The sequence below is a fragment of the Taudactylus pleione genome, unplaced genomic scaffold, assembly GCF_031769625.1.
Source record: "Taudactylus pleione unplaced genomic scaffold, aTauple2 ptg000127l, whole genome shotgun sequence".
NCBI lineage: Eukaryota > Metazoa > Chordata > Amphibia > Anura > Myobatrachidae > Taudactylus > Taudactylus pleione.
The window spans coordinates 13,970,828-13,997,940 of record NW_028284529.1 but is presented as its reverse complement, the minus strand read 5'-3'; the positions used below and the strand labels follow the sequence as shown (position 1 = coordinate 13,997,940).

At 44.2% G+C, this 27,113-nt stretch overlaps 1 protein-coding gene across 1 annotated transcript in view; it reads left to right on the top strand.

Moving 5' to 3' along the window:
- Window positions 1-13,425: 13,425 nt before the first annotated feature.
- Window positions 13,426-27,113, top strand: part of SNAPC3 (small nuclear RNA activating complex polypeptide 3) — a 36,934-nt gene continuing 23,246 nt past the window's right edge. The window contains exons 1-4 of the mRNA XM_088472657.1: window positions 13,426-13,748; window positions 19,330-19,413; window positions 22,275-22,356; window positions 24,639-24,743. Of these exons, the coding sequence (XP_088328783.1) occupies window positions 13,489-13,748; window positions 19,330-19,413; window positions 22,275-22,356; window positions 24,639-24,743 (531 nt within the window). The 5' untranslated portion in view covers window positions 13,426-13,488. The remainder of the gene's footprint in view (window positions 13,749-19,329; window positions 19,414-22,274; window positions 22,357-24,638; window positions 24,744-27,113) is intronic.

The window sequence follows — 27,113 nt, the reverse complement described above, 5'->3', positions numbered from 1 at the left end:
TCCTTTCCAGCCAGTAAGGGGGTCTTTTTGTGTGCAGGATCTGTAGGACCATAGGTCCTGATTCAGAGCCGGACGCTCTGACAGAGCGCTCGCTCTGAATCAGGGCCGGCCTTCTTGTTTTGACCACCCACAGCAATAGCGAGCGGCCAGGAAGATGGTCGAGATGGTCAAGACCATCGCGACCATCGGGCTTGCGATGAGACCCTTGTGGTGGGGTCTCATTGCCGCAAGCCCCAGAGAGATTTCGGCTCTGACAGAGCCAAAATCTCTCCCACTGACATCACTCGTGATTTCAGTGGGGCCGGCCCCAAACGAAGGCGTTCACATGGGAACGCCTCCGTTTGGGTAGCCACTCCCCTGACCCGCCCTCCAAAGGGGGCGTGCTGTCACTCAACATTGACAGCAGGCCCCCTTTGGTACGAGACCCGGAGCAACGGTTTGCCCGTCGCTATCCGGGTCTCGCTCATGTGCACTGGGCCACCATCGACCCACTTGCGAGCGCATAGCGCTCGCGAGTGGGTCTGAATCAGGCCCATAGTTCAATAATACCTCTTTTCCACCAAAAACCCAGGTCCGACCTGGGTTTTTGGACATGGTTCCAACCCTGGTCAGACCCAGGTCAGACCCATTTACACTGCACCTTTGATCTGGGTTACTCCCAGGTCAGCCCTGTTCACACTGAACTCAGGTTTGCCCTGCTAAACCTGTGAGGTCATAAAAAGTGGGAGGTGAATGCTCCACAACCACCAATCCTCTCATTTTAGGCATGATCCAGGTCAGATAACCTGGGTTGCACCGTTTACACTGCACCATTACCTGGGTCCATCCTGGGTCCAAACCTGGTAGCTACCTGGGTTGGATTGCAGGGTCACTTGACCCAGGTTATTTTTCAGAGACCCTTTTACACTTAGCTGCGACCCGGGTAGACCCAGCAAAAACCCAGGTTTTTGCTCTGGTGTAAAAGGGGTATAAGTGAATAAGGAGAGCATGTGTTACTTGTCCTCAAGATGGTAACGTGGGATATTAATAAGGTAACCATGTTCAGTGATCTGTGTATGCTGGATGGTAAGTTAGGTCACTTAAGCAAATACTCACAGCTGCCGGCAATGGTTTGCAATAGACAGATATCAAGAGCAGATAAATGGTAAAGCGTCATTTGCATGCCTCTCAGGTGCAGGAAGCAATGGCCCTGATTCAGAGTCGGTCGCTATTTGCGCTCACTCGTCCAGAAAATAGGGGTGGCTATTCAAATGAACCTTTCGCTGTTTGCGGTCTGTTCACGCCTCTAGGTCTGAACGAGCGAACAAAACTTGCGGTCGTTTTTTGGGAAACTACGCCCCCTGGCCGCTCGCATCCGATGTCATGTCCGCTATTTATTAGATTAATCGAGTACATCGAACAGGGTATGAACTGCTCGCTATTCTTGTGGTTGGTTTTTGCTACCACACTTTTGCGAGCAGTTCTGGCTAAAAAAAACCCAGTGACGTGGTCAATGATGCTGCTGTTTTAAATATGCACACCCATAAAACGCCCGTTTTGACCTTTAAGCACGCCTGCGTTCTGATTTCCACTCCCCGTTTTCAAGCACCTTCCCCTGTTACCACCCACATACGCCTCATCCTGTCACTCAAATTAGCAGGCATTCGCTATTTTGCGAGCACATGAATTTCGGCCGCACTGACTGGTTCGCGCATGCGTATAACGATCCGTACGCATGCGCAGTTTGGCAAACATCGCTCGGAGCGAACGAGCTGCTGCTTACGAGTGGCTCTGAATGAGGGCCAATATCAGTGGGAGTGGTATGAGCCACGCTGGCAAATATATGCAAATTTGCTAGAAAAGAAATTAATTCATAATGTAGAACACTAGATCTAATGCTGCATACACATGGGACGATTTTCCTGTATGATATGAAATGATAACGATATCGTTCAACGATAAATTGTTCATTTTTATGCAGTGGATGATCGACCAACGATGTGCGTTCTCGCATGAACGATAACGATATCTATGGTCAACAGTACATGCAGGCCAACTTGGACGATTTTGTCAAGATTTGCCTGTAAAGACATGACTTCACTGAAATATCTTAAGATATCCATCAGTGTGTACACTCAAAATTGTTTGCCCTGCACTACAGAAAGTTGGAGGGAAATCTATCAGCAATATCTTTGTGCAGGTTGTCCCATGTGTATGCAGCATTACATTGTAAGAGTATAAAGTAGTAATGTTCCCTATGTGTGCAGCAACTGGAGTTCATTTAAGGAAAAGCAGCCTATAGCTGCATACACACACAATGATTTTTTTACTGATTATCGTTAAACGATATCGTTTAACAATAATTGATGGCAAAAATCGTTCACTTTCTGAGTCAAACGATGAACGATTATCGTTCATGCGCGTTCACGTTTGTAGTTTGTCGTTTGTAGTTTGTCGTTCAGTCAGACTTGTCAACTCAACGATTTTCATTAAGGGAATATGCAAAAATCTTTTGTAGTTCATAAAAATCGTTCATGACATTTAGTAAATGAACAACTTTAGTAAACGATTTTAGTAAATGTTTTCAAGGGAAAAAATCGTTTACTCAAATCGTTCATTAAAAAAATCGTTGTGTGTGTATGCAGCTTATGAAATGGATGGATGTCTATTAGCTTTGCAAACGTCATTAGGCACAGAGTAAAGAAAAGGTGCTGCGGAGGTAATGCTCAGATGGGTCTGATATTGTACACTGGTCATCGGCCCAGGTCTCTAGAATGTGCTTTATATACTGCTCACTCGTATGTGCACTGTATACTGGGTCTCATTCAGACCCGCTCACCAGCGCATGACGCTCGCAAGCGGGTCGATGGTACCCAAATGCGCATGCGCACGATGGAGGGAGCTCCGTTGTGCGCATGCGTGAGACCCGCATAGCGACAGCCAAGCTGTCGCTCCGGGTCTCGCACCAAAGGGAATCACCATCGACAGCACGCCCCTTTTGGTAGGCGTGCCAGGGGCGTGGCTGCCAGATGGAGGCGTTCCCATGGGAACGCCTACCGTCTGGGTCCGGCCCCACTGACATCACTAGTGATGTCAGTGGGAGTGATTTTGACCATCACGACCATCATCATGGACGCTCGCTTAAGCTGTGGGTGGTAGCTATGCGAGCGTCCAAAAGGCCGCTCCAAATTTAACTAGGACGGCCCTGATTCAGAGCGAGCGTTCTGGTCAGAGCGTCCGGCTCTGAATCAGGGCCACTGTCCTTTATGGGCTCTTCCAATTTGGAGGTTCTAAATATTTTCCACCAGAACAGAGTCTGTTTTGTATAACTGATGCCCTAAGTGTACAGGGGATTTTCAAACTGGGCCCTAATGCAGATTGAGATTTGGGAGGATAAAAGAGGTACTGCAAAGGTGACAATAATGAAATAATATATTTATTCCATTCAATATATATTGAATGTGATACTTTGATGAGAATTAATAAATATTATTTAAAATACAAAATTATTTTTGTGATCAGCTGCGAATTGTAGTCCGACAAAGCCTGCTTTGCATTATACCTGCCTGCAGCAATGTGTCTTTGAAAATTATGCTAGACCAGAGATCCTCAAGGCACCTTAACGGTCCAGGTGTTAAGGATAACCGTGCTTGACCACAGGTGACTTAATTAGTTCCTCAGTCTTTTGATTTAACCATCTGTGCTCAACCATGGATAACCTTAATAAATAAAGGGTAGGTCTGTAGTCTGTCTTTTTTTTTAATATATTTTCTTCACAGTGGGGGTACAGGTGCCAGTAGCCTGCCGGCACTTGCGGTTCTACAAATGCCGCAGGGAAGGCTTGCTGGGACCTGTAGTCCCACTGTGAAGAACAATATTATTTCAATATTTAAACCAGGGCTGGTTGATCCTCAGAAGGATGACCCCTTTTTATTTTTGGGGCTCTCTCTTCCGAGGATTGACCAGTTTGGGGCTGGTGAAAGCTTTGTCAGGGGGACCCCACGCTGTGTGTCTCCCTGCTATGGCATTACCACCTCAGCTGGTTCAGTCCTGTGCTTGTTATGGGAAATTAGGAGGAACCCCACACTGGTCCGCACCCCCCTATTTTCCTGTACTAGAACAGTCTCAGAAGTCCAGGACTGCTTTTGAGGGGGTGGAGTCCACAACCTTTAATTTTCTTAATTTTTAACCCTTTATTACACCTATAGCACAGAAGCATTGTACAGATAACACTGATCTGTGCAATGCTGTAGCAGAACACGTTGCTAGGGAAGGTGGTCTATTTGATTCTTCTGTTGTGGCCCAAGGGCCTGATTCAGAGCCGGACGCTATTTGCGCTCGCTCGTTCAGAAAAAGGGGCCGGCTATTTAAATTGAGCGCTCGCTCTTTGCGGTCTGTTGACGCCTCTATGTCTGAGCGAGCGAATGAAACATGCGCTCGCTATTTTGTAAAGACGCCCCCTGGCCGCTCGCATCCTACGTCATCTCCGCTATTTATTTGATTAATCGAAAGGCATCTGCACTGCTCGCAGTGCTTGTGGTAGGTTTTTCCTACCGCAATCATACGAACAGTTCAGGCTAAGAAACAACCAAGTGACGTGGTCGATGACGCTGCTTTGTTAATTATGCACACCCTTAAAACGCCCGTTTTGACCGTTTGGCACGCCTGCGTTCGGATCTCCACTCCCCGTTTTCAAGCACCTTCCCCTGTTACCACCCACAAACGCCTCATCCTATCACTCAAATTAGCAGGCACTCGCTATTTTGCGAGCGCTCAATTTCCGACCGCAATGACTGGTTGGCGCATGTGTATTACGACCCATACGCATGCGCAGATGTGCGAACATCGCTCGGAGCGAACGAGCGGCTCTGAATCAGGCCCCAAGCTCTTTGTAAATCCCAGAGCTCTATTCCTGTCAATGAAAAGTACTTGCAAGTTGGTACAATGGTGTATTGACTTCTATTTGTTGTATGTTCGGCCGTGTTTTGCAGATCTAATCGTGTTTTGACAGCAATGTCTGCCTTTAGTAAATCTCTGTTTGAAAATCAGGGGAAACTCGGAAGAGAAATCAATCTCGGCCAAACACAATTCTTGGTAAATATACTCTTAGGAGTGTTGCAGGATAGGTAGTGTATGATTGTGCCTTGTCTAACCTCATATCTCCTGTACAGTGCCTCCACTTCAGTATTTGTTTATAGCTTGCTGGGGAAGGTGAAGACCTCCATCAGGGGATGACTCAGGAGACATATTGTACCTATTATAACCCACCTCAATGACACCACAATCCGACACACTATTTACTGTAAGAAAAAAAACACTTTGGTATGTTTATTATTGGGAGTAGGGGAACCGAAGGGGCAGATTAAATTTGTAGGTGGTATGATCAAAGGGATAACGGTGGTTGCATACAGTATATCACTAAACATTGGATAACTTTTGTAAAATAAACATTCAAATAGTATGCACCTATACGCTTACACACTGAAATACTGTAGTACTGAAACACAAGCCATTGTCTACAACACATGTGTGGTGGTACCATTGGTAGGGTACCCATATAGCAGTAGTAAATATATTTATTTGATGAATAGCTAACCCTATGATTGAAACTCCTGCAGAGTCTATGGGTGGAATATGGTACAGTAAAATCTTTAATTTTCCTGTGCACCTCTATGGGGTGCAAGGGAAACTTAGTGATGCTACTGGCTGCAAACTTCCTTTGCCCAGTCACTCTGAAGGCAGTTCGTAACCATCACTAAATACTCCACTAGTGCAATTAATGGAAGAAATATGACATCACATATCAAAATTGCAAAGTCCCATTCAGTATTATCCGTTATACTACTGTATATAGCCTGTACGCTAGTCTTTGATATGGCAGGCTGATATAAATGGAATGGGATTTTCCCAAGCAGTGTAGGATTTATCTCTAGAATTTATATGCTAGTTAAGTGTCTAAAAGATGCTTCCACTATCCATGACCCCACTACCTCTGGTCTTCCTTTGTTGAAGTCCTCTCAGCTGACTTGCAATTCAGGAGTTTGCCCATTGACCAGGTACTAACTTGGCTTCCTCTAGAATTCACACTGCCTAGCAACCTTGTCTCCCACCCAACTCCTACCCTTTCTATAAGGGTGGTCTGTCCCAGCTCCCGCCCACCTCTCACTCGGCATTTCCCCTATATTGCTGCATGTGCACCTATTTTTGCTGGTACTCCTTCTATCCAGTCCGGGATCACTCTCTTGGCACCAATTTCCTCATGACTTTCCTGTCAACATTCTCTCCTTCACATCCACTCTCCCCACAAGGTCCCAGTGCTGGCCCTCTCTGTGGGTCCTACCACCAGGGTTTCAGATATAATATGATCCTTTGGCATCCATTACCACCCCTATGCAGACGAGACCCAAATCTACTTTTCCTCCACTTAAGGGGCCTATCCATTAGCAGATATATTTGAACGATGAACGATTTATCGTTCAGTCGTTCAATTTATCTGCTAATGGATAGGCTCTGAACGATAAAAATGCACACTCCTGCGGCCGACAAATTGGATCTTTTGTCTCTCCAACATGTTGGTCAATTATCGTTGATTGTCGCAGTACACGACATACGACGAACTATTTTTACATGAAAATTAATAGAAACATTAAAAAAATTCCACTCCCAGAATGATGTCATGCAATATCGTTCGTCATTTGCAAAAATCTGTCATGTACATGACAGATATATGTCACAGCAGCCCCAGGAATTTTCAAAAGATAAATCTTTTGTCTTTCAGAAAGATCTGCTAATGGATAGGCCACTTTACTCACTCTTCCGTTTTTTTTACACATGGCCAGCTTTCTCTTCACCTATTTAGTATGGACCTGAAATAGAACCAAGTTACTGAGAATCAATCTATTTTCTTCTGATCTCTTTCCTTTCCCACAGTTCCCTGATATCCTTGACAATCATTCTGAATATCGAATAACGAAATTCTCTCTGATGTTCTTGAAGGTATAGAGGGTCTCAACATTACCGAACTCAGTGTTATGATTATCAGATATCTGGTGTTGAACTACCTTCTCGTTGACCCTATGACTTCCTCATTGAATTTCTGTTGAAGCAGCAATTCGATTACTATTATTAATTATATGTATTTTTTCTCTCAACCAGAGTTAAAAGAAATACCGGAATGAGATTACAGCTAGGGAGTTTATGTGCTCTTCAATCTCACCAGCTGGAGTAGTCTTATTTTTGTGGAAAAGCAACATTGATGGAAAGGGTATGAAATCCTGGCAGCCGGGATACCTGCTGTCTATATATCGACAGCAGCATGCCGATGCTCAGGATCCTGACAAGGGTCGGGTAAGTATACTTACCCTCCCCCCTTGTCACCCTAACCCTCTGTTTCTACATCATAACACTAACCCTCCCCGTTAGTGTCTAAACCTAACCCTCCCCTTTACTGGCAAAACCTAACCCTCCCCTTTACTGGCTAAACCTAACCCTCCCCCAGTGGTGCCTAAGTCTAACCCACCCCCGGGAGGTACCTAACCCTAACCTCCCCCTCCCCTAGCCTAACCCTAACCCCCCCGTGAAGCCTAAACCTAACCCTCCCCCCCTAACCCTCCTAACCAGCCCCGCTATACTCACGTTCGGCAACCTGGCTGTCGGGATTCCGGCATCAGTCTTGTACCCTGGTAGTGGCATTTCGGAGCCGGTATTTCTTCAGCCCGGATGCCGCATGTCGGTATAATAACTACATCCCGTATTGACTATAGGGAACTTAATAAAGTAACTGTTAAAGAAAACAATGGGCCTGATTTAGAGTTGTACGTAATGCCGAGTAAAACTATAAAGATATTGGGAAAGAAAAAAAAATATATATTATATAAATGGTGGGGGTGAGGTGAGAGAGAATGGGGGCATTGAGTGGCATAGTACAGTGGTGGGCACTGTGGGGCATAATATTAATACTGGAGGCGTTGTGTAGCAAACTGGTGGTATAGTGTGTCATAATATTAATACTGGGGGCATTGTGTGGCATAATGTGGCACTGTGTGACATACTGGGCGAACTGTGTGGCATAATGTTTATACTGGGGGCAGTGTGTCATAACTTTCATAATGGGGACAATGTGTGGCATAATGCCATTTTATTGGTAGTGGCCCACATAAATGAGTTGCCCTAGGGCCCCCACAAACCTTAATCCGGCCCTGACACTGAGTAATAGTTGTGGCGAGTGACTACGATAATGTACCTCGACGCATGCACATTGCAACTCAGACATATGCACAGATTGCAGATTATTGTTTTCGTTGTGGAAACATCAAAATAGCATACATCTCTGGATCAGGCCCAATGTCCTATGTACTTTTTTGTACCAGTTTGCCTAAATTGTTGATATGCTGATATTTTCTGCCAATTTCCAAGAACACCAATAGCAAGTAAAATTTGTTGTAGCGCATCTCTGCAAATGTTAATTATATAATAAAACTAAATAAATGGAGAAAACACAAATCCATTTTTTTCAGATACATAATCTCCCTGGAAAATAGTCTTCTACCCCTTTTACACCAGAGCAGAAAGCCAGGTTATTGCTGGGTCTACACAGGTTGCAGCTCAGTGTAAAAGGGTCCCTGAAAAATAATCCGGGTCAAGTAATTTAACAATCCAACCCAGGTAGCTAACATGGTCGGACCCAGGATGGACCTGGGTAATGGTGCAGTGTAAATGGCACAACCCGGGTTATCCGACCTGGGTCATGCCTAAAATGAGCTGATTGGTGATTGTGGAGCAGTTACCTCCCACTTATTATGACCTCACAAGTTTAGCAGGGCAGACATGAGAATAACCCAGATCGATGGTGCTGTGTAAACCGAAGTTGGAACCATGTCTGAAAACCCACATCGGACCTGGGTTTTTGGTTGAAAAGAGGTATTAGTTAAATTAAGTCTTTATTAGTATGGTTTCTACAGTAAATAAAAAACTCCTCTAAAATTATTGCTCAATCATTCAACATGGTCAAACTGTTGACAATACCATGACGACATCCTCCTTATATTCAACAGTTACTATGTCACTATGTAAAATGTCGACATTCTGAGGATGCCGGTGATTAGGGTTAGGTGCAGCTGGCAGGATTAGGGTTAGGCTTTGGTGGGAGGTTAGGGTTAGGCTGTGGGTGGTGGAGAATAGGATTAGGCGCTAGGTGGAGGGTTAGGGCTAGTGGAGAAATTCTTTTAAAATCTGCCAGTCTCTCAGAACTCTGACCTGGAAGTGACGGTCACATGACAGCCGAGACCTGGAAGGTACGCTGGAGCTGCTAGAGAAGATAAGAGACCAATAGTCCACCAGAGAAGGTCACTGTTGATGTGCTGCATGTCTGCAGTTCAATCATGCATTTATTCCAATACCTACACCCACTTAACGAGCATTAATCTCATGTGATACAGGAACCGATAGCTCTGAGAGTCCTATCTCAATTAGATCACTTATTAGCATGTGTGGTTTGAGGTTTTATATTCTGACGTTATGTTTATATCTACGGGCATGCTGAGATTAGATCAGATGCCATGAGAGCGGAGGTTGTTATTTCTTTTTCCCTTTATCCACTTACTAATAATATTGTGGCAATTGATATACAGACAGTAGTTGGAGGATTTAACACTGACGCACAAACACATGCTTTCTCTGTATAAATTGATACATATGACATCGGTACTCAAAGATCTAAGACCGCGGCTCATGTTTATAATGGATATATGGATGTGGTAATTGTGTTCCTATAAACAGGATTAAATCCTGTGATAATATACTGGGAACACTAGTTATTCAGTTACCAGCAAAAGTGATACATGTCACAAGCATAAAAAGTCACAATGTATATTTATTGAATGTGATAAACCAGGTTGGAACTATGGGCCTAATTCAGACCCGTTCGCGAGCGCTGAGCGCTTGCAAGCGGGTCGATGGTGCCCTAGTGCGCATGCGCACGACGGAGGGAGCTCCGTCGTGCGCATGCGCGAGACCCGCATAGCGACAGCCAAGCTGTCGCTATGGGTCTTGCACCAAAGGGGGCGTGCTGTCGATGGTGAGGACAGCACACCCCCCTTGGTGGGCGTGTCGGGGGCGTTGCCGCCCAGACGGAGGCGTTCCCATGGGAACGTCTACCGTCTGAGGCCAGCCCCACTGACATCACAAGTGATGTCAGTGGGAGTGCTTTTGGTCACCCACAGCTATGCGAGCGGCCAGGAGGCCGCTCCATTTTTTGGTAGGAGGGCCCTGATTCAGAGCGAGCGCTCTGGTCAGAGCGTCCGGCTCTGAATCAGGCCCTATGTGTCCATTACATGGTTTTGTGATACATATGATATAAATCAGACTTGCTCCATTGGCCTATATGATGTAGTGCTGTACTGCTGAGTATTGTATTAAAGCATATACTAAAGGTTTTTTCTTTTGAATTTAATACGCAATTTATTACATGTGGGTGCACTTATGTGGAACTCAAATTCGCTGTTGCTTGCATGTCCTACCTATATACTTGATGACTAGTAGGAGTGGCAGAATTGGGTAGCCACATTATTTATGAGAGAAACTAAACTCACGTCAAGTGATATTTGCGGATCTGATGTTTTTTGAAAATGTATTTTGCTGTGTACAACCCGAGAATAATTATTAACATAGTTTGTCTAAATAATGTTGGGACTCATTCAGTTTAACTAATACATTATTAAAGATTATATTTTAGCTGAATCATACAAATCAATAAGAGTGCCCCATAAAAGAGAGTCTGCTTTCTCTCCTCTTTGTATGTTTCCAAGAATTGTGAATAAAGAAACCGCAGTCAATGAACAGGCAAATAAAACTCTTTGATGCACCAAAAGAGAACTGCATTTTCAACCTTTGCTTGTTTAAGGCTTTGTAAATGATAGAGCCAGGGTCTTTACTAGGTATTTAACGGCCCCATAGCAAGAGTTTTTACGGGCCCCTATGTACCACCCATTGGAGAAAAATTTATATAACGTAACTTTGACAAGAAAGATGGGGCCCCCTCAGCTCTGGGCCCCATAGTAGCTGCAACCCTTGCACCTATGGTAGTTAAAACCATCGTTAGAGCTTTAGAAAGTATGCACACCAGCAAAGTCCTGATTTTCTTGACCTTTAGCAGAAGTGCTAAACAGTATCAGAGTGTTGCAGCTGTCAGTGTTGATGGGGCACTGCCACCTGTTGTTTGTAGCTAGTATTGCGTTGGATCCTTAGAGTGTCCACGTCCCCTTTTTTCTTTTCTGCTTTTTGTTTTTAGATACATTTTCGATCTATTGCATTCTCTTGAGCCAGTTATGTAACTTTTAATTTTGTTCTATATTCTTTATTCAAATTACAGTTGCTACATTGTTTGTTCTATAGACAGGCTTGGGAAAGCGATATATATGTAACTAGGGGTGTATCCATGGATCCGAGCGCCCCTAGCAAACTAATGGACTGGTGCCACCCCTCCCCCCATAATTTCTGATTACACTATAAATAAGTACTTAAAATTATTCCCCAACTACCCCCCTATGCAGTGTCCCCAGTAGTAGTCCCCCCTATGCAGTGCCCCAGTAGTAGTCCCCCCTATGCAGTGCCCCCAGTAGTAGTCCCCCCTATGCAGTGCCCCAGTAGTAGTCCCCCCTATGCAGTGCCCCCAGTAGTATTGAGTCACAAACTGTTAGGCTCTTGGCATGACTGTTGTTCCCACCCTTCTTTCAACAGATCTAAAAGGAGTTCAAAGGGACTAAATCCCGTCAAGGATTGGGGCACCTCTCGCATTGCAAACATTAAATAGGGTAGGAGTAAGTCCCAATCTAGCTTTTCCTCAGACACCACCCTTTTTATCATTTGATAAAGGGTCTGGTTAAAGCGTTCAACAAGCCCATCTTTTTGCGGGTGGTAAACTGAGGTAGTAATCCTATCCACCTTTAACAGTCAGCACACATCTTCCATTAGTTTAGAGACAAAAGGTGTACCTTGGTCCGTTAAAACCTCCTTTGGTATTCCCAAGCAGGTATATAGCATCAACAATTCCCGGGCGATAGTGCTAGATTTCAAGTTACGTAGTGGGATGGCCTCCGGGTACCTCGTGGCATAATCTACCACCACTAATATGTATTGATGTCCACGTGCAGATTCTTCCACCGGCCCTATCAGATCCATACCAATTCTCTCAAAAGGTGCAGCAATGACATGGAGGAGAACCAAGGGTGCTCTAAACCCTGGCCGAGGTGCTGTCTTCTGACACACTGGATATTCCTGACAATACCTTTTTACTGCTGCATGAATGCCGGGCCAGAAGTATCTTAACTGAATATGCTGGAGGGTTTTCTCCTGCCCCAAATAGCCACCCCACAGGTGTGTATGAGCCGCCCTTAACACCAACTGCTCGTGTTTCCGGGGAACCAACAATTGGTCTACTCTCTTACCCTGCAAATAAGTTACACTATATAACAAATCATTTTTCAATGCAAAGTATGGTACACCGTCTTCTGGTAAAGCCGTGCCTACTCTACCATTTATCTCTACTACATTTTCAAATGTATTTATCAAGTTCCCATCATTCTGTTGATCCTGGCCAAAGTCCTGCAAGGCCAATTGCAAGGGGGTCATATGTAAGTGACCCCCCTCTGTAGATTCCAATTGTCAAATTTGTTTCCCAAGGCTAGTTAACCCTTGCACAACTACAGCTACTTATTCAAATATAGGAAATCTGGTCCCTGTGCCCAGGGGTGCCGAGAGGGGGGGGGGAGCGGGTAGTTTACCCGGGCTTCCAGAGGGGCCCGGCGGGGGCCCGGGTCTGGCGCCGCCCCCCCTCACTTCCTCCCTCCCTCTGCAGCAGCCCAGCACACAGCAATCTCCTATGCCTGAAGGGGGGAGCGATCACACTGATCGCGCCCCCCACTGGCTTTGCGCCGGCGCTGCAAAACACTTTTTTTTCCAAGTGGGCGTGGCCACACCTTCTGAAATTAGGTCACGCCCCCTCTTTACCAGGGTCCCGCGTGTCTCTCTACGCCCCTGCCTGTGCCCATTTTACCACCCTATTTCATGCCCAAAAGCTTTGTGGGCCAAGCAAAGAACAATTGAAATTTGTGTAATAGATACCATATTTTGTTTATTCAATGTAAGCTTATTGATTCTATTTGATACAAATGTTTAATATAACATGTTCTGAATAAGAAGCTGGAAACTGAATAAGAAGCTGGAAACTGAATAAGAAGCTAACTTCAGCCTCGTGTATAGGAAACTATTGATAATTATAACAAATAAAATAGCACACTTTGGTTGCTAAGAGCTCTGTGATACAGCGATGGATCTAGCATCAACCCATATGGGCTGGCGGCGGGTCCTGTCCACGTGTCTGTGTAAATATATTATAGTGATATTACAGTTTGTTGTTATATGCGCAGTCGCCGCCGGTCCCCCTGGGGGATGTAGTCTCTGATCTCTTTCATAACAGGACGTTAACTGGCTTCAGGGACTACACTCCCCACAATGCTTTGGGAGCGGCGCAGGCTGTCACACGAACTGAACATGGCGGGGGAAATGGATGAGAACATCCCGGTGTATGAGGTTACATATGTGAACACTAAAAAGATACATGTAGGCGCCTTCGGACACCTGTGGAGAGAGAACCTGCACGGCTGTGACCTGAGCCTGGCGGAGGGTCCCTGCCAAGACGTGGAGGATGCAGAGCTGGCTTCAGAACTGGGCTGCACGACCGAGACCGCTACTGAGCTCAAACTGCTCTGCAGGTAACGTTAGTTGTTCTCTCAGTAGGTCTCCAAGAGACACCCCTCCCCTGATTTAGGTTAGTAATAATAATATATCTGCGGTCTGTCCCCTGATGTGGCCCTCACATACCCATCCCTTCCCTGATTGCCCGCTGTCCATGTGTCCAGTATTTTTTCTTGGTCAGATTCCCTTTCAAAATGTGTATTTAAAAAGCTGTGATAAATACATAACATGGAAGCTAACAAAACTAGGTACAGGAAACAAAAATTCAGAACTGAAAATGTAATCTGATTTAAAGGCATTTCAAGAATAAATTTCCATGTGACCAGGAAAAAAAATATACAAGTGGAAGCACACGGCAGATTTCACTGTAAACAGGTAAACCCCCCCCCTGTCAATGTGTAAATACGACATGTCTCCGGTCTCCCACTTTTAAAGCTGCTGCCTTCACTGAGAGAGATGGTGCATTTTTGATGCTTTCTGCCAAGGTGATGATTGATGCTGGACTCTTCGATTGCCTTCCTTAAACTGTGTACACCAGTGGTTCCCAAACTTTCTCGAATTGTGACGCACTGTATCAGCATTTCTTTCCTGGCACCCCTAGGTCACAAGATTCTTATTAAGAAATGTATAAAAATTATTAAGTTAAGTAAATTATGCTTGTCTGTCATCTTTGGGTTCAGTTATGTGGTGGTGGACAGGGTTGAACTTCTGTTTGTCCACCTATTTTAGGACTGGCAGTCACCAGCACTGGTTTTATCACATGGACCATAAATAATTTAAATTTTGGTCCTAAATCATCAACCCATGGCACCCCTGCAAGTGCCTCAAGGCACCCAGTTTGGGAACCACTGGTGTACACACTTGCTGATAAATCATTAGATCGACAAAAGATATCGCAAGTTTACAACTGATATGTCTGTGAACGACATACTTCACAGACATATCAGGTCAGCCCTACAAATAAAAATAGTCTGTCTTCGGTTGCTACACTCTATTGAATTCCAAACTTTCTCTGGAAGCAACATCAGCACATGGACTGTTTGTCAGTCCCACACAAAAGCTTCAGCTCACCATACATAATGCCAAATGTTGGCTGACGTCGTGTAAGGCACACCACCTCTGGATCAGTGAAAAAGCTTTCGCTGCAGTGATTAAACAGGCTTCAACGTTTGGCAGAATGACGGACAAACATGGGTTTGGTTGTTGCCTGGAGAAGTTAAAGTTCATTCACTGTGGATAATTACTTTTTTTTTTGGAAGGTATGATCTCTAAAGATGGAAAGAACACTTGCTTCATAATGAACTTGTAGAAAATACGGACCGGCACATTGCACCCTTCGCAGCCAGGCTCAACCCTGAATTCGCCAAACTTTGCTCGCTGCCCTATGGGGCTGCAAGCAAAATTTGGCGAATGCGGGTTGCCGTAAATGACTCGCACTGGCGAGATCATCGCATGGAGTAGGATTGACCCCTATGTATCAAGTTGTTTTTTACATAAAATTCTGTGTCATTTTATGTATTGTACCTATGTATTAAAAGCATAATGCAAGAGGTTTTACAGAAATCTCTGGCAAAGTGCTAATTAGCAGTGCAGATCGCAGTCCCCTTAATTATCAATGGGGGCTACAATCTGACCCCTATGTACTAAACTCCAAAAAGCAATGCTTTTCAGAGTTTAGCCCTGGTAGTTTACAACCTCTTCAGATGGTGTAAACTACTTTGAGCCTATGGAGCCTCCAGATGCAGGAGAGAGATCTTTCGATCTCTCTCTAGCAGGTCCTGGCTGGCTCTGGATGCTGACACTGTGCACAGCGTACGTTTCCCCATGGAAGTATTTCACTTCTGCCGGGGATAGGACTTGCAGGGACCGTGATTACCGCGAGTTCCCCTTTGTACATAGCGAGGATATTTTCAATAAAAATTAAAATATCACCTGCAAGTTGGACCGATAATTGCGGCAGTACTGCGATTATTGCTACAGAGGGCTCGATTCAATTGATCGCAAAGTAAATAGTTCCAGGAGGGAGCTACCGGCACTATTCAATTCTGCGCAGTTAGGTCGGGGAATGCCCGTTTTTGTGCCTTAAACAGGGTGTTTAGTCGCGAAAACGGGCATTCGCCGACTAAACTTCCCGTCATGATGCGGTTTTCCCAGCGCTAAGGGCAGAAAACAGCATCGCGTCTGTACTGTTGTCGGATTTCTGCTCGCACCCCAGTCAACACTGGAGGGGTGCGAGAAGAAATCCTTAACAATGCGCTGAATTGAATAGCGCCGGGAGCTCCTTCCCGGTGATATTTACTTTGCGATCAATAGAATCGAGCCCATAGACCCCTAGGTTACTATGGAGAATAAAAAATACACCCTGGCTAGATAAGGTCGTCATATAGGGCTCGATTCTATTGATTGCGAAGTGAAGAGCGTCGGGATCAATTGAATCGAGCCCATAGTTTCTGGCAAATGTATGATCTTTGTAAAGCTCATATGAAATGTATTCTCAAACATCTGATTTGACAAGATGACAGTTTTATATACAGACTATTGCAGTGGCTCTCAAACTCTGGGGGTCATTCAGACCCACTCGCGAGCGGCAGTACGCTCGCAAGTGGGTCGATGGTCCCCACTGCGCATGCGCACGACGGAGGGAGCTCCGTCGTGCGCATGCGCGAGACCCGGCGAGCGAAGGACTTTCCATCGCTCTGGGTCTCGCACCAAAGGGGGCGTGATGTCGATGTTGATTGACAGCACGCCCCCTTTGGTGGGCGTGCCTGCCAGATGGAGGCGTTCCCATGGGAACGCTTACCGTCTCAAGCCGGCCCCACTGACATCACTAGTGATGTCAGTGGGAGTGATTTTGGCTCTGATAGAGCCAAAATCACGCCAGGGCTTGTGGTTGAGAAACCCGACCACAGGGTTTCACTCGCAAGTCCGATGGTCGCGATGGTCAAGACCATCGCGACCATCTTGTTGGACGCTCGTATATGCTGTGGGTGGTGACCCACAGCTATACGAGCGTCCAGGAGGACGCTCCATTTTAATGGAGGAGGGCCCTGATTCAGAGCGAGCGCTCTGGTCAGAGCGTCCGGCTCTGAATCAGGGCCTCTGTCTTCCGGACCAGACACAGATCACGTTTTCCAGATCACTCAGCAGGTGCACAGGTGTGTTCATTACTCACTGACGCATTTTAAAAGATCCACAGGTGGAGATAATTCTGTGAGGAGACCTGAAAAACATGCACTGTGTATGGTCCTGAGGACTGAGCTTGAGAAGCTGTGTACTATTGCATGCCTTGCTGGGGAAAGAATATCATCTTGTAAGTTGTAACATATATGGTACTTAGTAACTTTCATGGCCCAGTTACACACTGTCTGTGTACTATAGGATTACTAGACCCATCAAAATGTGTCTTAAAGGATATCAGTCATACATTTAGCAGTATCGCCACGTATGGCCAAATGCTTAATAATAATCCAATTAAAATTGTTTAGATCATTATCATTCCCATTGGTAAATGTCATTGTATGTTGACTGCCCATCACAGCTATTGGCATGTTTGTGGGGTCATTTGCGGACTGCGTTAACCGCTGTATGGAATTGTGTATTATATATAAGAACAGCTTACATAATTTTACTTTGTCCCTACAGTCAACCATGTGGGGCTGGAGTAGAAATTATTCAAAGATAATGGAACAGCTATTTTAATGACAGTTACCGATAAGTTTATCTTTTTCTCAGCAGTTTTCTTTGTGATATTTATATTTTTTTATGGCTCTAAACATGGACTATGGAATAGACAAATGTCTATAGACTAAACAAACTTTAATAAATTTAAAGGACCTCTATCGATCTTGCTGTGAGCTTCCATTTTAATTTGTCTTTGTCAGGGTTGGTATAAAACTGCCACTGGCCTCCCATTTGAACTCTTGCATGTAGCGTATGTGCTTGCTATGATTTTTGAGTTCGCTCTCGCAAACCGTTCCCTACACAAGCTGAGTGTATATTAACTGTTGCTGTGTCCTTCATTGTCATGCTGGGGAGTAGAGAACACACTACATATCAGCCACTTTCATTCTCTTATAATTGTCATCTAAGTTGAAAGAGGGGGGCAAAATATTTTCGTAACAAAAGTAAAGTTTCCGATACCAAAGTCTTAAACCCTATTAGAAGCATACATATTAAAAGGAACCTACTGCCAGAGATGGAAATAAAGAGATTTGACATGGCCTGAGCAACCTCTCGGCACACTTAACACTTGTTTGTTCTGCTGGATCAGGAGTTATATATTACATTTCGGCTCAATTAGAACCAGTGTTTTGTAGGTTGGCCAATCAAACAAATGACAATAACACAGTGTTTCCTGCTGCTTGATGAACGCACATGTATGCATGCTGTTGCTATAATCTGCCAATAGGATTTACCACCCACCGCATTCAAATCACATCTATGGGCCATATTCAATTAGAAGCTGAGATCCTCGAAAAAGTATCGCCAATTGCGAATTTTCGCCTGTCTGAAAGATATCGCCATATTCAATTCCATCCGCTTTTTGCGTACGCAAAAACGCAATGCAATGTAATAGGCAAAAAAGATTCACCTCTGGATAGCAGGAGAATAGAATTGCAAAATTTTTGTTTGGGGTTTCAAAGGTGGGGAAACCATTCCGAGCCCTTGGGACAGCCCCCCAATGGACAATTGCGTCCAAAAAAAACCACCCCAAAAAGTACTTTGAATTTGGGGGCGAAAAAGTGCAAGGTGGGGTAACAAGTTCGCAAACTAGCGAAATAAGGCTCTAGGGGTGCACTAAGAAGGGGTCAATTGTTTTGGGGATTGCATGTGCATTTTTAGGGGTGTAATTTGACTTTATTTAAAAGTTCACTTTTGAGACATTAAAAGATGCTAGCACCCATTTTCAGGTACCCCAAATTTGCCTGGACTACTTATTTTCACCCCGAAATACTGCTTTATGCCATTCTTCACCACTTGTGGAAAGACGCTAATTAGTGGCAATTATGCAAAGTTAAGTACCCCAAACAGTTTTATTAGGACTAATCGGGCACTACTACATTGATCCCCAATGTTTCTGCAGCTTATTGGGGGGTTCAGGCTGATTTCTCCGATTCTGTCACCACTTTTCGCCTGTTTTCACTTCGCCTGTCTCCGTTTTCGCATCCTTTAGAATCGAATACAGCGAATAGTGGGGACGCGCACAATAAGTTTCCGCGGCTAAATAGGCTAAAAGTCCGGCAGGCGAAACTTATATCGCGGGTGCTAAACTAATTGAATACCGCCCTATGATCGGATATTTCTTGGATACCCTAAAATAGCCAAATTGCTCTTCAGAATTCTGAGTGTGGGAACTGTTACGGCACTGCTTGACTGCTATGTGAAAGTTATACATGATTCAGTGAGTTTGTCATCTTTGGTTAAATTAACCTCCTAAAACAGATACAGAAATTATAATTGTTATGTACTTAATCATTTCACAAGTTTATCATGTGGAATGATATTATTTATGCATCTCGTTCTCATTTGAACAGCTTTTTTATAGCTTTGGAACTAATTAATTATTTGGTTGTGTTTTTTTTTTCTCTTTCTTTCCAGTGTGGGTGAATTAAAAAGTAATGAGAATGAAGAGGATGCAAATCCGGAGATAATCCCTGAAGATAGCAGCCTAGTGACTTTAGGGTATGATTTTGATCAGTAACACCTATTATTAATGACCTTCAGTTCACTGCTAATATGAATAACACTGTAGCATTGAACATCCAGCCACAATACAATGAAGCAGGGGAAAAGGCAGGATTTCTAAAGCGTTGTTTCCAAAAAATTGAGTAGATGTCGGATACAAACCAATGTCCCTGCACGCACAGCAAGACTTTCTTCTAGTCTCATAACCCTAAAGTGGTCTCTGCAAACTTATCACATTCCTTAGCCACCCATGTAATTTCCATAAGTTATTCAAAAATTACCTTACCTCTATACCATGGGTTCCCAAACTCTGTCCTCAAGGTACCCTAATAGTACAGGTTTTAAGGATATCCAAGCTTGACCACAGGTGACTTAATTTAATACCTCAATCAATTTGATTTAACCACCTGTGCTCATCCATGGATATTTGTAAAGGCCCCCATACATCAGAGATTGATTGCAGCAATCGTGCAGTTTGCAATCGATTGTGTATAAAAATATCTCTCTTTTTTCAATCGATTGCAGAATTGCCACAATCGATTGAAAAAGGGAAAGATTTTTATACAAAATCGATTGCAAATTGCACGATTGCTGCAATCAATCTCTGATGTATGGGGGCCTTAAGATCTGAACTGTTGGGGAGCCTTGAGAACTTGGTTTGGGAACCTCTGCTCCATACAGTCCAAACATAACTTTACATATGTTCTTTTTCTACACTTCTACAACAAGCTGACCCGAGGCCAACATTGTTGTGTAACTGGATTATATAGTGCCCCAAAAGCCTTAGCAATCAAGCTGGGATGATTTGCAGTATAAATATTGTAGTCTGTTAGTTTGTTTTACACTATTCACAGGGACATCACAATAAGCAACTTTGCTCACTTATGAGCTCCGCCTACCGGCTCACCCCGCAGCAGGTGATGGGAGAGACGTTGAGCCGGTGTATCCACCTTGAGTCCATCTGAAGTAAATATTTAGATCTATTACCTCCTCTTAAGCTCTCTGGGGCATAATGGATCATTTTATATTGTAGGGTCTCTGTCTCAGTGAGACCTTGTCATTATCTTGTTTCAATTAACTGTATTTTTCTACATGACTTATATATGCCATTACTAGGTGCAAAAGTGCCGTCCTATTTGCTTTTATGTCCAACTCTGCATAGCCCGAAATTTCATCATCATACCATCACCACTGACATGAGAACGCCCCCCCATCCTCCCTGATAGATGATTGGGGTTTTTTATGACTGAGGGGATTAGTTACGATCCTAGTTAAGAGGAAATGATTCCCCTAAACGTATCCTGCTTACTTCAAATATGCTTGTTACTTTTCCCTTTCTTTTAGAGTTATCCAACTTTTTCCTGATCAAATAGTTTTTTGTTTGTTTTTAAATGTCTTAATCCTGGGCTGAGAACATTAGGTTGTTGCATGCCCACATATGGTAAAATTTGTGCATATTTGACATTTGCAATAAATCTCCTGTGGTTTTTGAGTTATAATGTGCTTTATATTTGAGGTGTTCCCTGCACACATTTAATACTTGAGAGTAAAAGTAAATGTCACATCAATTTTTAATTTTTATCATGTGACAGACATCTACCGTATATACTCGAGTATAAGTCGACCCAAATATAAGCCGAGGTACCTAATTTTACCACAAAAAACTGGGAAGTTAGAAACTACCTTAAAGTCTATGTACACTGTAGCGGGGGTGTCCCTTCGACCCGCATTAGTCAGCTGTTGGGTCAACATGGCGGTGGAAGCATGGGCTACGCAGCTTGCTGAGGGCCTTAAGACTGGTGTTCCGGCTAGAGGATCTGGTTCCTCTAGCGGAACAGATTGCAGAGTCTGCTTCTTTTCTTGGAGAGGCTTCAAAAGATATTGTAGCCTTTCCCCTAGATCCTCGGCTTTGGCTGTCTTAGCCCGCAGATCCATGTGGCTTTAGACAATGGCAGGCGGATGCGGATTCTAAGAGAGCCGTGGAAGCGCTTCCATTCACAGGGGAAGCTCTGTTTGGAACGGAACTGGATAAGTGGATATCCCAAGCCACAGGTGGCAAGTCCACTTATCTCCCATCTACTGCTCCTCCTCCTAGGAAACCCTTTGCTGGACCATCCTTTCGTATCCCAGGGAGATTTGGGGGTCGTGGCAGAGGAGCTCCCGCTATCTCCCATGGTTCCAGAGGCAGTGGTAGAGCCACTGCATGCTCTTCTCAGCAGTATGTCTTCAGTTAAGCCTCCGGCATGACGTGCTCCCTTCTCTCCTGGGGGATCCCAGGGTGGGAGCTTGCCTTCGCAATTCAAAGAAGTTTGGATCCTAGTGATTATTTTTGTATTTCTTAATTTTATTTTATTGTGTATGTTATGTAACCTTTTTTTTTTTTTTTTTTGTAAACTGTTGTACATATTTTTGCTTATTAATAAGCTTATCTTATTAGCCTTTCTTAGAGCTCCAGAGCTCTTGTCTTTTAGGAGAAATAGACTGTTCATGCTACTGCTAATCTTATATCTGTAAGCCTGTGCTTATTGCATAGATGTACTGACAGCGTTGTGCCAATTTTTAATTAAGATATAGGCTCATAGTGGCCTTTTACACTGTGGTGGCAGTAACCTTGGATTATAGCATAATACCAGGATTTTGTTATGAATATTGTAAAAAATTGGTAAAGAGAATTCACACACCCACCATCAGGAGATCTGTAAAAGTTTTTTGGAAATAGCAATACACGTGGCAAAAAAATGAGGCATTTAATACACGTCCATTGGATGCTACATCTGCCCTTATGTTACTAGGCCTTTATTAATACTGTGTTTTATCTTCAGCTCACAGTTATTAAAATTTTCTGTCTATTCTCTTAGAGTTCGGAAGAAGGTGGTGGAAAGGCGTAAAAACTTGATATGTGACCGGGCATACAGACAGGAAATATTCCTTTACGAGATGGTGAGTCTCTTGCCCCTGGACAGATACATAGAAGACATTTGAACCCATGCTGTTGCATATTTATTTCTTACATACCCTGGCAAAGACAAAAGAAAATAAAGCATTATATGTTACAGCGTTAGTCAGAGAAACCTACATAAGCATTGCTGATGCATGGCTCGTTACACCAAGTTAGGTTTATTGCTCAAGTATTTATCATTTCTATGTGTTTAGTGTAAGTGGTAATTTTAATTTCATTTGTTTAATGGGTCACATCTTCTATCTTTAACCATCAATGCAATTAATTTTATTTATTTTTTATTATTACTTAGACTAATAGGCAGGTATAACACTGAGACATTGGCACCAATGTAAAGTGGCACATTACAATATAAATATGTAAGAAATATCAAATGTACTTACACTGCAAGCTGCATATTTGTTGGCAAAAGTGAGAGCAAATACCGGCAGTGCCAATTTTAGACAGAATGGACGTTGGACAGAAATCTTGGTGGGGTTTTCTATGCATTGATCCTGGATCATTAGCTAAATACTACTACTTTTTTTATTTAAATCTAAACTTGTCAATGACACCCTGTGTCAGTTATATACACTCCATTGCCTCGACCACCTGCCCCAACAACACTCACATTGGCATGTGTGAAATGCAACAAACCACCTGGTGAAAATATGAACACTCAGTAATTATTCAAGGCAGCGGGAACTCTCAAGCTGTCAACAGTTTACAAGGAAGAAGAAACTGTTTAGTTCCCCTCAGTTGTAAGATCATTTATGTAAAGCAGGAATGGGGACCCTCAGGCCCGGGGGCCGTTTAAGGCCCACGGAATCATTTGGTCTAGCTCTCTGAATTTTTTTCTGCTGGCCTCATTTGGCTAGCAGGGTGCCTAGAATGGCACCCTGCAGCCAAAATCTATGCAGCATTGCCACCTAAAGTGTCCTCAGCACTGCAGACTGTCACACCGCTGCCCTTACAGCTCCCCGGAGCATCCTCAGGAGAGGGCATGGCCTGCATCGGGCCCGCAAATAATGTTATATATATCAAAAAGGTTCCCCACCCCTGATGTAAAGCGTAGACTAAAGGCAGGTATCCACTAATAGATATACAAACGAGAGCATGATTACGACATTCCAGTCGTGCTCTCGTTTGTATATCTAGTGATGTGCCTAGACTGAACGTTCACCCGTTCAGTCCAGGCACATCCCTCCATCCCCGCACATTCTGAACCTGACGAGATCGTCAGGTTGACCAGCATGTACGGGCGATGTTCGGTGTCGGAAGCGACCAGAGGGCACAAGCATCGCTGGTTGCTTCCGACCAAAACATGCACGATGCATGCGCGATTTACAAGCGATTGCACGATAACGACGTCGTTATCGTGCAATCGCTTTTTAAAATCACCTAATGGATACCCCCCTTAAGCCTGATTGTAGATTTCAGGTCACAGGTTGCAGCATTCCCTTTATTCCTAGCAAGGATACCGGGAAATGTGAGCCTTTGCCTAAGGTCGTTGCTCCCACAGCTCGTATGGTAAGACCATCACATTCTGAATACAAATTCTGCTACCTTAAGGGATAGCATTAATATAAAGATTAAGTCCACCTTTAAGGCCATTTACTCAGCAGCAGGGGCCTCCAATAGACGCATCCTTGCTTTGGCTTGAGTCAGTTGGGCAGAGGAGAGTTGGCTGGAGCTACTGGTAGAGTTCTTGAAATCTGGTCAGCCAAGCTCGATTATGCAAACTCTGGCGGAGCATATCCCTCTGGCCTATGTATCTCGGGGGATGCTGACATTAATGCTGGGCATAGGGGTGAAGATTTCAGCCTCCACAGGATTGGCATGCTGTGTTTGTCTGATTTAGAGCCTGTGAAATTTGTGCAGTGTTATTTTTTTCCTCCCATTTGTTATTTCAAGGGAAAAGACTGAGCTGAGTTAGTATTCATTTAATTACTGAAATAAGAACAAATGTTTTTTATTTTTTGTTTTTTTTCCCCCAGTTGTGTCCAAGAAAAGTATAAAAACCAACTGAAAGCGACATGTTGGGTTCAGTTGGTTTTCATACTTTTCTCGGAGACATGGATTGGGATAAAAAATATAATTTGATCCTATTTCACAATCAATACTAACTCTGCTCAGTCTTTTACCTTTAAAGAACAAATGGGAAAAAGTGACTGATCCTGACAGTGTGCAAAATGTATTTCCACTTGTTATCTATTGTGTTAAGAAAAAAAAAAAACAATACCGCATTATTGCAAGCTTGTCCAAATCTTTATTTTATTTCTAGGAATCTCGAGGTTTAGGAACAAGGCCAGAGGATTTGTCAGATATGGTGGATGAGGGGGAGCTGGTGTTGACCTTGAATATTTTATATCCTATCATTTTTCAAAAGGTTTGAATTTATAAATCTAGAGACGAATATACTTTATATACTTACTGTATTCTTAAAAGGGAATTTGAAGTTCATTTTAACTAAAGATAAACTAGATCTTAATTGTGTCGTCTGTTGCGTATTTTGTTTTTGTCTTTTTCTGACCTAGATTCTAACTGCTGTTTGTATGAGGTCTCTGTGTTACTGTAGTGTTGAGCGTTGTTAGGATGGGTTTGAAAGAGACTACAGCTACTCCTTACTTATTCTACATTTACCCTGCATAAAGGCAATGTAATATAAATGCAGTACTTAAGTGCTAAAAAAGTGTGATGATAGGCCTTCAGCCCTGGTAGACTTTCTTGCAGGACATGTGTAATTACATAGAATGTAAGTCATAGTCCTAGCAATAATATGTAGAAATAATGTCTTCTTTACCCTCTGGTTCACCTGTAATTAAGACGATTAATCTCACAAGTGAAAGCACAATGTCACTGGCCTAGCGCGGCTGGGATATTGTTGCAAGCCCTTTCCTCCTATCATTAGAGTGTGATGAAGCAGGATGCCGAATGGGATGTAATTTCCTAGTTTAGGCCTCAAAAAGTCAGTGTTGACTAAGTAAACATTTTAGCATTAAAGCATTAATATAACATGAAACCAATGAGAGAACCTGCTGCTTTATGAGTAAATATCGTATACTGTTGCTCCTGCTTTAGCTGGGTTTTTCTTTGCTTATACCCTCTCCTCTCCCCCTCTTCTCTCTCATTCTCTATCTGTCCCTACCTCTACCCACTTCTCTCTCTCCATTTCTTATCTTTCTCTCGCTCCCTTTCCCCTTGCTCTTTTTCTTTCTCTCCCTCTTATTACCTGCAGTGAGAGCTCACACTGTTGTCCTCCTGTTTTGCTCTCTAAGGGGGGAAAACAATTGTTTTCTCGCACCCGCAGCTCCCATCTAAAGTGGTAGGCAATATTCAATTTTGTGCTGCTGTACGCGAATGCAACGAGCGCCCATTACTAAACAAGCATGTCACACCCAAATGGGCCGGGATTAGCAAACTGCTGAGCATACTGCCCGAAAGCCTGATTTTTGGTGGATTTCTGCACGCTGCCTCATAAGGGGTACAAGCAGAAACAATGGGCAACCGTGCCCAGAGACACAAACCATTGAATAGCTCCTGGTCAATTTAGATGGGAGCTGTGGCAGCTGGAAACAGTTGAATTCCCCACTAAATCCACCATAGGGAAGCTATGTGTTAGTGGAGGAAGTTGGGATGTTCTGCAATGTGAAGGGTACCAAACAGGGTTATTTCTACTTCAGGGTCCATAGGGGGCCACAGGGTTGACCTTGGGGTATAGCTGGATCTGGATCCACGGGCACCACGCAGTTGAAGCTTTTGCTGCTCCCAGGATGCACTTGGGTCCATCCTCCTCTATACCCTGCCCCCGAGCCACAGGCACCTCAGTTTAGTTGGTGCCTGGCCTGAGTCGGGTCACCCTGGCGCGGTGGGGCTGCATAAGCAGCCCCTAAGCTTATTTTAATTTTTTTAAAAGAAGATTTTATTTATTTATTTTTACTTCTTCAGAGCAGCAGCATCAGACTGTCCATCTGGATGTCCACGCTGCCGCTCCAACAACCCCGCTGGCGCTGCGACGCCAGTACTGATCTGGGGATCGCAGCGGGACCCCGTAGTCAGTACTAGCAGGGCTCTGGGACCTCCCACAGACTACTACCGGATTCCATGGGGTCAGGTAGGCCACGGGCAGCGCAATGCGTTGCCCGTGAGGAAAAGGCCATCTCTCACCGCTGGTCTCTGGGAACGGACCGGCGGCGCTAGTAGCGGCGGCAGACTCCCCCTCTTCAAGTATACCCCACGTGACCGCTGGACCACCAGGGAGTAATGGCTGGAAGGGAACCAGCGCCCTGGGGTTAATCACTAGCCAGGGGAGGTGGCCTTCCCTGGTTTAGCAGCTCCTCCCCTCAGTTCAGCGCGCCTTCTCTCATGCGTGCTGGCGTCGCTGAGCTGCTTCTCCTGCAGCCTCTCCTCCTCAGAGCTCTCCGCGGCCATCTTCTCTGGCAAACGCAGATCTCCCAGGCTGTGCATGGTCCGGTCCCCCTGCGTACCTCTCCCCTGCAAAAGGACGGTGTACACAGTGCTATAGCCCTCCCAGACACTGAATCTGGGAGGTTGATTGTAGCGAAAGGTGCAGTGAGTATTATCTTCCTGCATGGTATGTGACTTTTTGCTAGTGCTGCTGTCTGTGCTAATTTCTGCTGACTGTCCTCTTATACCTATCCCTTTCCTTCTCCTACGGCCCCGCAGGTGTGTGAGGGAAGGGCGTTTTTCTGTGTACCTCACTTATATAAATCAAAGTATTTGTGAGGTCAGTCACATA